The 10,000-nt window shown below is 44.9% G+C and overlaps 1 protein-coding gene across 1 annotated transcript in view; it reads left to right on the top strand.

Annotated features, from left to right (window-relative positions):
• The first annotated feature begins 1,968 nt into the window (after positions 1 to 1,968).
• nrp1b (neuropilin 1b) overlaps positions 1,969 to 10,000 on the top strand; it is a 32,908-nt gene continuing 24,876 nt past the window's right edge. The window contains exons 1-2 of the mRNA XM_035528091.1: positions 1,969 to 2,646; positions 3,219 to 3,396. Coding sequence (XP_035383984.1) covers positions 2,580 to 2,646; positions 3,219 to 3,396 — 245 coding nt within the window. The 5' untranslated portion in view covers positions 1,969 to 2,579. The remainder of the gene's footprint in view (positions 2,647 to 3,218; positions 3,397 to 10,000) is intronic.

Here is a 10,000-nt window from a genome sequence, read left to right on the forward strand (position 1 = left end):
GTGTTTACTCTGGTAAATGTGTCGCATGTGGTTCTGTGTCATGAATATTTAATATGGTAAATGTGTCATGTATGGTTCTGCTTTGTGAGTGTTTAATCTGGTAAATGTGTCATGTGGTTCTGTCTCATGAATATTTAATCTGGAAAATGTGTCATGTGTGGTTCTGTCTCATGAATATTTAATCTGGTAGGTGTGTTGTGTGGTTTTGTGTTATGAATATTTAATCTGTTAAATGTGTCGTGTGGTTCTGATTCATGGGTGTTTAATCTTATGAATGTGTCATGTGTGGGTCTGTTTTATGAGTCTTTAATCTGGTAAATTAATCATCTTGGTTGAATTTCTGTTTATATTTAGAAGTATAGTAGAATTTTCACAGGAAGTGATGTCATTTAGTCTCTGACTTTTGACCTCCCAAACTTTTATCATCAAAAGTAGGTCAGACTCAACAACACCATGTTTACCTCACTAATGAAAGCATGTATACCACCATGCAGCCATCATCAGTGCACATGCAGTGTTTTATTTTAATTTGAATAAATTAAGAATCATCAATGACCCTCTCATGGGGTAATGGAGTTTTCCAGACATTAACTCAAGTCCTAGACAAGTGTCTCACCTCTTTCTCCCAGTATAACTCATTCCCCATAATCGTCCTGTTCATTACAAATCCCATCTACTCATTAAAGTCTTTACACAGTATTTACACAGAGTACACAGTCTTTACCCAGTGTTTACACAATTGTTACATGGTCTTTACACACTCTTCACACAGTTGTTACACAATTATTACATGGTCATTACACAGTCTTTACACAGTCATTATGCAATCATTACACAATCTTTGCACCTGTGTCTTGTTTCTTCTAATTACTCTTTGGGTAATTAGGCTCTGGGTTTGACCTCTTATGCCTGGCTCTGGGTATGAGTGACCTTAGACTGCCTCTTTACTTTGATTTGCTGTTTTGTTGTACATTAAACCTGGATTCACTTTGATTGGCTGTTTTGTTGAACATTAACCCTAGATTCACTTTGATTGGTTGTTTGTTTTAACCTGCGTGCAACTCGGCTTCCGCCTGCTGTGCAGGACAAGTTTTCATTGTCAAATCCCCACTAACTCTGTAAGTCACTCAAGGTCTAGGGACAATCAGATTGTGGCAGAAAAGGTCTCTAGGCACTGCATGGTGGCTAGGTGGAAATAGCCACTCTTAGTAATGAAGTGCTGAAAGTCTTAATTGGTCCATTGCTGATTGGTGGATGACTAATTGGTGGATGACTAATTGGCTTACGCATGGCAGCTCACTCCTGCGTGAGTGTGGTAATGTGGAGTGACGTGCTGGTGACAGTATCATACCACGAGACATTACAGGAACATTACGAGTACTTTTATGGTCTTTTTGCTTTTTTACATGTTCTGAAAAGTGTTGCTGTTATATCCTTGGAAGAAAGCAAATTCTCTACTGCAAGATCCGCGGGTTATCTCCGCGTGAGCACGCAGCTACCGTGCGCGAGACTGCAGTACGTGACACTCATTTTTATGTTATTCCGCGTGAGCCGTCTGTAAAGATTTATTGATTCAAGCGTCCGCCACGTGCCTCTTATGGCCACCGATCACGAGAGAAAAACAGCGCACCGAACCGGTTCCTTAAGTCGAGTCTTCATTTTGAACTCCACGGTTGGACCGTGTACAGCACCGTAAAACCGTTTGGGTCGCCTGTGCTGAGCTTGTGTGTGGATGTCAAAATGATTGGAATGGTAGTACATACTCTTGCTGGATTTCTAGATTCCACGGTGCGCGCCAAGCTTTCTGCTCTGCCGACAGGGAGGAGGTCTCTGCCCACTTCTCCCAGTGTGTGTGTGTGAGAGAGAGAGAGAGAGAGAGAGAGAGAGAGAGAGAGAGAGAGAGAGAGAGAGAGAGAGAGAGAGAGAGAGAGAGACCGAGACCACATATGTTCCCTGAGCTCTCAAATAACGAACGGGCGGAGCGAGACAGCGAATATCTAAGTGTCCGCGTGAGAGGCAGAGAGTGAGAGATCCTCCGCTCGCGCTTCTCGTCAGCGCTGAGTACTACAGGGTTTCCAAAACGCACGAGCGCTAAAGCTCATTTCATTCGCCGAAGAAACGGAATTCATCCAACGGGTGAGAGGACCGAGCTTGTGTCCGTCTACGCGTGAGAGTACCGAGCCAGTGCCAGAATGAAGCCAGCATCCTCTGAGCGCGTGCAGAGGGAGGGCAGCGAGGCTAGAAGTCTCTGCTGAAGATACGCCGACATCTGTCCAGCCTGTTTGTCACCCAGTATCCATTTCTACCGAAAAAACTAAAAACCATCGTGTGACGAGGTTTGTCAGTAGTGGGAACTCTCCTTCGTGGGTGTGGAGTGGCGTGGACGTGCCGTTCCTGTTACGGTTCCAGTCATTACGGGACCGGAGCGACAGGATGCGCGCCAACTGAGGCGATCTCTCTTGGCCGACATTCTGTCTTCAAGACGATAAAAGTATCTGGACGGACTTCCACAAATCACTCCAGCGGGACTTACACTTTAGGACAGCTTCTTCAGGACTGTCCTGGTGCACAGTCCGAGGATGTTTGAGGCGCTCCTCCTCCTGCCCCTAACGGGACTGCTTACAGTGTCGGCTTTGGCTCAAATTGGTGAGTTCGTGTTGGTTTAAGAAGTATCAGTCTGGACTAACTGGTAATGTGGTGTAATTGAAGATAAAGGAGGTTTAGGGTAAACCTCGTGGGATCGTCGGAGAACAGTTAAGATCCTCCGGAGGTCACATCACTTTTATTTAATATTATTCATCACTGCATTAACTTTCATTTTCTGGTTCACCGTTTCCTATGAAGTGTCTCACAGTAGTCCACCTCTGTGTTTGTGTGTGTTTGTGCGTGCGTGCGTGCGTGCGTGCGTGTGCGTCTGGGGATATGCTTGCGTGCCGTTGATAACGGATCGGGGCTATTTTGAGCGTTTCTTCGCGTCCCGGACACTGTTGCTAAGGTCAACAGGCAGACACAAAGCGAAATCCTTCAACGATTGTTCGTGCAACACTTTTTTCTGCGAGAATCAGACGATACATCGAGGGCCCTGAATATTCAAACCGGCCCGCTGAACCGCGTGGACAGAGCATGTCTCATTACAGGCTACCGCGCGCGCCCCGGTGATCAGCGGGGCACGCGTTTGCTCTTAACTTATTTCTTTCATGGTCAATGTTGTTTTCCAGATAGCGCGTGTGGCAGAAACATCACCATCGAAAGCGCCGGATATGTGACCTCCCCCGGTTACCCATCCTCCTACCCACTTTCTCAGCAGTGCGCGTGGCTCATCCAGACGCCAGATCCGCAGCAAAAAATTCTCATCAATTTCAACCCGCACTTCGATCTCGAGAACCGGGAGTGCAAGTGAGTCCGCTCGAGCCTAGTCTTCTAGACAAACACCGGCTCTCGTAAGTGATGGTTTTCGATATGCCAGCTACCCCCCCCCCCCCCCCCTCCCCGCTGGTCTGCCTCCAGAGATTTGGGGCATGTTGCTCTATTTATGCAAACGCGCTCATTGGCACGTGGAACGATGCCACCTTTTGGTAGGAAATACAGTCATTGGGATCTTGGATTCTGACGTGGATGTGTATCAGTGAACGTGTTAAGCAGCCAAATCTGGGACACTAGCTCTGGTGGAAAAACGTGGAAGCCGCAGTATAATAGGATCTTTAAGAAAATCAAGAATATGTTTCCTCCAGTATAAGAGCGGCAGCTCAGGGTAAAATTAGACCCGGAACAGAGTCTTAAGATGTTGATGCAGCCCAGAAACGTCTCCACCAGGGCAGCGACGTGTGCGCTGTGTATGTGATTACGCAGATGGTTTTCACTATCGAGGCTGTTTGGACTTTTTAATATAATTGGAGTTGAAAGCAGAGCATTTTATCACCTTGCAGTCTATTATTGATGATTTTGTTAACTTCTACACACACATGCACAGACACAGACCTCTGCATACAATATAATCTCACTCTCTTTTCTCTCACTTTCTTTCTCCTCTCATATTTCTCTCTCTCAGGCACACACACACACACACACACACACACACACCACACACACACAACTGTGGACTAAGCTAGTAAATAAAAGGTATATAACAACTGAACAGCTGTCACACACAGAGGCTGAATTACTATTGGCTCATGTTTCATCAGCAGGGGACCAATAAAATGCCCCCATTAATGAACATCCTGTTAGTGACTCCTCAGAGGGAGAAAAAAAGGAAGAAAATGGACAGAACCCCCTCATCTTCCCACTCTAGTTAGGGTTAGGATTAGGGGTTAGGGTTAGGGTTAGGTTTAGGCTTAGGCTTAGGCTTAGGGTTAGGTTTAGGTTAGGGTTAGGGTTAAGGGTTAGGCTTAGGGTTAGGTTTAGGTTAGGGTTAGGGTTAGGGTTAAGGGTTAGGGTTAGGGTTAGGGTTAGGTCAGAGCCCCGTCTGCTGCTGTGGTTCTGGGACGGGTTAGGCTTAGGCTTAGCCTTAGGTTTAGGCTTAGGCTTAGGGTTAGGTTTAGGTTAGGGTTAGGGTTAGGATTAGGGGTTAGGATTAGGGGTTAGGGTTAGGTCAGAGCCCCGTCTGCTGCTGTGGTTCTGGGACGGGTTAGGCTTAGGCTTAGCCTTAGGTTTAGGCTTAGGCTTAGGCTTAGGGTTAGGTTTAGGTTAGGGTTAGGGTTAGGGTTAAGGGTTAGGCTTAGGGTTAGGGTTAGGTCAGAGCCCCATCTGCTGCTGTGGTTCTGGGACGGGTCCGGTTGTTCTGGGGCAGGTTAATTTCCCTGTCAGCTCTTCTCTGCTCACTGTCTTTAGCAGGACAGTGAGCCGGAGTTAAGAGAAGTCAAGAGAAGCCGGAGTTAAGAGAGGTTAAGAGAAGACGGAGTCATTTGGAAACACAGAACTTGGAACTAGAAAAATCAAAAAACAAAGTCAAAACAAATGTCCTCTGGCAATCGGGGAGTTTAACACCACAGCTGGTCTTTAGTTTGGTGGTTTATTCAGTTTGGTTTTGTTTCCATAAACCTGGTCGTCAATAAACACTGCTGAGTACAGCTGAGAGGCAGTGTGGGTAAATGGTCTACTCCCAGAACACAGGGACCCTCCAAACCTTCAACACTCCAGAGAACAGACAACGAGAGAAGGCTATGAGACTGGGAGGAGAGCTGACAGTATTGTTAGCAGCAAAATATTTCTCTTAACAACTTTAAACCAGGATGTGAAACTCCAGAGCCCTATAGAAACCTAGCAGGGCATCCACCCACCACTGTTCTGTAACTCCCTCAACACCATTCACTGTCTCAACAACACCCACTGGATCAGCTCCCTCAACACCACACACTGGATCAACTCCCTCAACACCACACACTGTCTCAATACCACACATTGTCTCAACACCACCCATTCCCTTAACACCACCCTCTGTCTCACTCACTGGTCCATAACTGCCTACCCACACAGACTCTTGTACCAGCTCCTGGGTGTTAGATCACTAACCCCCAGTGCTGCAGGCTGCTGGCTATATAGAGGTGATGGGGTGCCTCCTTCCTATCCCCGACACCTTACTGACACTCAGGTTCTCATCTTGCTGTCTTTCTGTACTGGAAAAACACAGTATAGAGTTTGCATTTTGCACACTGAGAGTTGTCATCTGGTAAGAGTTGTTATGTGGCTTTTGCTCTGAGCCGCTCCCTGAATCTCTGACTCCCTAAATCTCTGACTCTCTAACTCTCTGACTCTCTGACCCCCTGACCCCCTGACACTCTGACCCCCTGACTCTCTGACACCCTGACCCCCTGACTCCCTGATTCTCTCACTCCCTGATTCCCTGATTCTCTGATTCCCTGACTCTCTGGCTCTCTAACTCCCTGATTCCCTGACTCTCTGACTTCCTGACTCTGTCTGTGAGCTGGAGAATCCTGCCTTGGGGAGACACAATGACCCCTGTGAACCTGATCCAGCAGGCTGCCAGTGTGGCCCCTGGCCAGGTGTTAATGGTCTATTAACTCCCTGCTTACCTAACAGCTGAAATCCAGGCAGGGGCCCAACTGCCCTCCCTCAGCCTCGGTTCTGATGATCTGCTTTTCCAACACATCACATAGCCAGTGTGCAGGTCTTACAGCAGAGCAGACAGACACAGGCGATAATCCCAGATCAGCACTATTGTAACTGTGACCCTGCTAATGTCTGTACGTGGAAGTGATTCTGGAGTCTGTAGCTCATTTAAGATGAAGTCCTGATCTCTGCGCTTCCTGTCTGTGTAAGTATTGGGTCACAGCTAGCAGATATATGTGCTTCAGTTACCATCCGTGGAGGGGTTTTAGCTCTCTGGTGTAGGTCTGTGTCTGCAGTTTTATTTCTCTGGTGTAGGTCTGTGTGTTGTTTTATCTCTCTGGTGTAGGTCTGTGTGTTGTTTTATTTCTCTGGTGTAGGTTTGTGACTGTAGTTTTATCTTTCTGGTGTAGGTCTGTGTTTGTAGTTTTAGCTCTTAGGTGTAGGTCTGTGTCTGTAGTTTTATCTCTGTGGTGTAGGTCTGTGTCTGCAGTTTTATTTCTCTGGTGTAGGTCTGTGTGTTGTTTTATTTCTCTGGTGTTGGTCTGTGTGTTGTTTTATTTCTCTGGTGTTGGTCTGTGTCTGTAGTTTAACTCTGGTGTTGGTCTGTGTCTGCGGGTGGTTTATACGGACACACACACACAAACACACACACACACACATTACTATGATATAATCCTACTGTCATACAACCATATATATGCAGACAAACAATATATTTAGCTTTATGTATTATTATTATTTATAATAATAAGTATATAATTTTTATTGTGAGTGTATTACTGCAAAATTGCTGCAATGTTCAAATAAGTGTTTTTTTTATGACATGAAACTCCCTCACTAATAATACAGGGAGCATGGGGAGATATGATTATTTCAGACCCAAGTCAGACTAGACACATGCGCACACACACACACACACACACACACACACACACACACACACACACACACACACACACACACACACACACACACACACACACACATACACACACACACACACACATATACACTCACTGAGCTTGGCTGGTTTTGTCACATAGTAATGTGTAACGATGTTAGCTTGTCACTGTGTGTGCCACAGGGTTATTTTTGTTAGCGAGGTTCTGTCAGTTTCTGTTTCTGTTCAGTGTGAGGAAGCCAAACCCCAGGCAACATCTCTGAAGGTTCTCCTGCAGGGTTATGACAGCAGCACTGTCTGCAGCAGCAGGGTGTGTGTGTGTGTGTGTGTATGTGTGTGTGTGTGTGTGTGTGTGTGTGTGTGTGTGTATATGTGTATATGTGTTTGTGTGTGTGTGTATATGTGTGTGTGTGTGTGTGTGTGTGTGTGTGTGTGTGGTGCTAATCATAAATCCAGTTTTGACATGTGTGGAAACATCCAGAGCCTTTCCCCACAACCAGAGAAAACACACACACACACACACACACACACACACACACACACACACACACACACACACACACACACACACACACACACACATATGCGCGTGTGTGCACAAATATAACTGTTATATTAAAAGCATGCCTTATTTTCTAGTGTATTACCATATTATATCACACAGGATGTTCCTAGCATGCCTGGGCTTGTCTGGAATGAGTTTGATTTGTAATGAGTGTAACTCTTGTGTCCTTTGGTCTTCAGAAGTGCCAGTATATTACAGCCAGTGGCAGAGATAAAGCTCAACTCTGCAGGGTGGTAGATCTAGAAGGATTAGGGTTAGATTAAATCTCTAGAAGGGTTAGGGTTAGATTAGATCTCTAGAAGGATTATATTAGATCTCTAGAAGGGTTAGGGTTAGATTAGATCTCTAGAAGGTTTAGGGTTAGATTAGATCTCTAGAAGGGTTAGAGTTAGATTAGATCTCTAGAAGGATTATATTAGATCTCTAGAAGGGTTAGGGTTAGATTAGATCTCTAGAAGGTTTAGGGTTAGATTAGATCTCTAGAAGGATTATATTAGATCTCTAGAAGGGTTAGGGTTAGATTAGATCTCTAGAAGGATTAGGGTTAGATTAGATCTCTAGAAGGGTTAGGGTTAGATTATCTCTCTAGAAGGGTTAGGGTTAGATTCGATCTCTAGAAGGATTAGGGTTAGATTAGATCTCTAGAAGGATTAGGGTTAGATTAGATCTCTAGAAGGGTTAGGGTTAGATTAGATCTCTAGAAGGGTTAGGGTTAGATTCGATCTCTAGAAGGATTAGGGTTAGATTAGATCTCTAGAAGGGTTAGGATTAGATTAGATCTCTAGAAGGACAGCAGGGCCTTTCTGTTTTAGAGTATCATCAAATTCTGTTCTAAGATCAGCGGTTCCTGTCCAACAGAAGTAAGTGGTTTGAACTTATTTAATTTTTTATCAAACTTTTAAAAACAGTAAATGCAAATTGTGTGGGTGGGTGTTTACTTAGCAGTCTGTTCACTAGTAGAATTTATGATTCTGGTTCTGTTGTGTAATGGCCTAAACAACTGAATCATATTAGAAGTGCTCTGTCAGACAACAATTGATACGACTGATTCAAGTATTGATCAGTCATTGATTATCTCACTACTTGTTTCGTTTTCTTGTCATTTTTTGAGGCCACTGAGATTCCCACTCTCCCATGTTTCTGTTTTCTGTGGACCATCTGGCACTGGTTCTTGTGTGATGGGTGTAACGGACCAGGCAAATATCAGACGCTTGTGGATAAATGTCAGGGCTTTATTGTAGTTCCACATAGCGGAAAAAGGTCCAAACAAAATGGGCAAGGAAGGACAATCCAAAAATCTAGGCAGAAGAATCCAAAAGGGGGCAGGCAAAAATCAGAAACGAGAAAACAGTAAATCCGAGGTACGATACACAGTAGTAGAATCAGAGAAAAAAACGCTTTCTGAATGATACACAGGTGAATTCAATGTTCGGGGGGTGATGATCTGACGTGACGTTCTTGATCGGTTGAGTCCTGGGTTGGGTGACGAACAGCCTGCTGGGTATTGTAGTGGGCTAAGGAATCGGGCGATATGACAATCGGGGGTTAATTCTTGGTTAATCTGGGGTTAATTCTTGGCTAATTGTGGGTTAATTCTTGGTTAATTGGGGGTTCATTCTTGGCTAATTGGGGGTTTATTCCTGGTAATTGGGGGTAAATTATTGACTAATTGGGGGTTAATTCTTGGTTAATTTGGGGTTAATTCTGCCGTATTTCCAGCTGCCAACCACAACAACATCAGCAGAATAAGCTTAAAGGACCATGCTGGTGAGAGACAGAACTACAGGTAGTTTGGGTTTAGAGAGGCAGAACTACAGGTACTTTGGATTTTGGATTATCACAATTCCCAAATATCTTTTATTTCCCAAACAATCGAGTTATAAAGAAGCCATTAGAAACTAGTGACACTGCACAGAGAAATGACACACTGCAGTGGTTTTTAGCAGAACTCTGGACATTCTAGTGTCATTTGAGTTTCTCTGAATGTGCTCTTGGCCATACACAGCTGGTCAGGGGAAAGCAGCCTTGTACCACATGGGTTAAAAGAGTTTCAGAAAGCATTAGATTGAACATGGTTGTGCTCAAACAATCTTAGTATCTGTCTGAGGACCAGTCTGAGTACCAGTCCGAGTACCGCTCCGAGTACCAGTCTGAGTACCGCTCTGAGTACCAGTCTGAGTACCGCTCTGAGTACCAGTCTGAGTCCCGTTCCGAGTACCAGTCCGAGTACCAATCTGAGTACCAGTCAGAGTACCGGTCTGCGTACCAGTCTGAGTACCAGTCCGAGTACCCATCTGAGTACCAGTCTGAGTACCGCTCTAAGTACCAGTCTGAGTGTGGAAATCAGACACATCTCGTTTGTAAATTTTTAAAAAATCTTATTGGGACAAAGGGCACAAAGGAATAAACAAGCTAGCAAATAAATAAATATGTGCATGGGCTGTGTGTTCTTTGGGGTTGGTACT

This window comes from Electrophorus electricus, chromosome 7 (genome assembly GCF_013358815.1).
Source record: "Electrophorus electricus isolate fEleEle1 chromosome 7, fEleEle1.pri, whole genome shotgun sequence".
In the NCBI taxonomy this organism is placed as follows: domain Eukaryota; kingdom Metazoa; phylum Chordata; class Actinopteri; order Gymnotiformes; family Gymnotidae; genus Electrophorus; species Electrophorus electricus.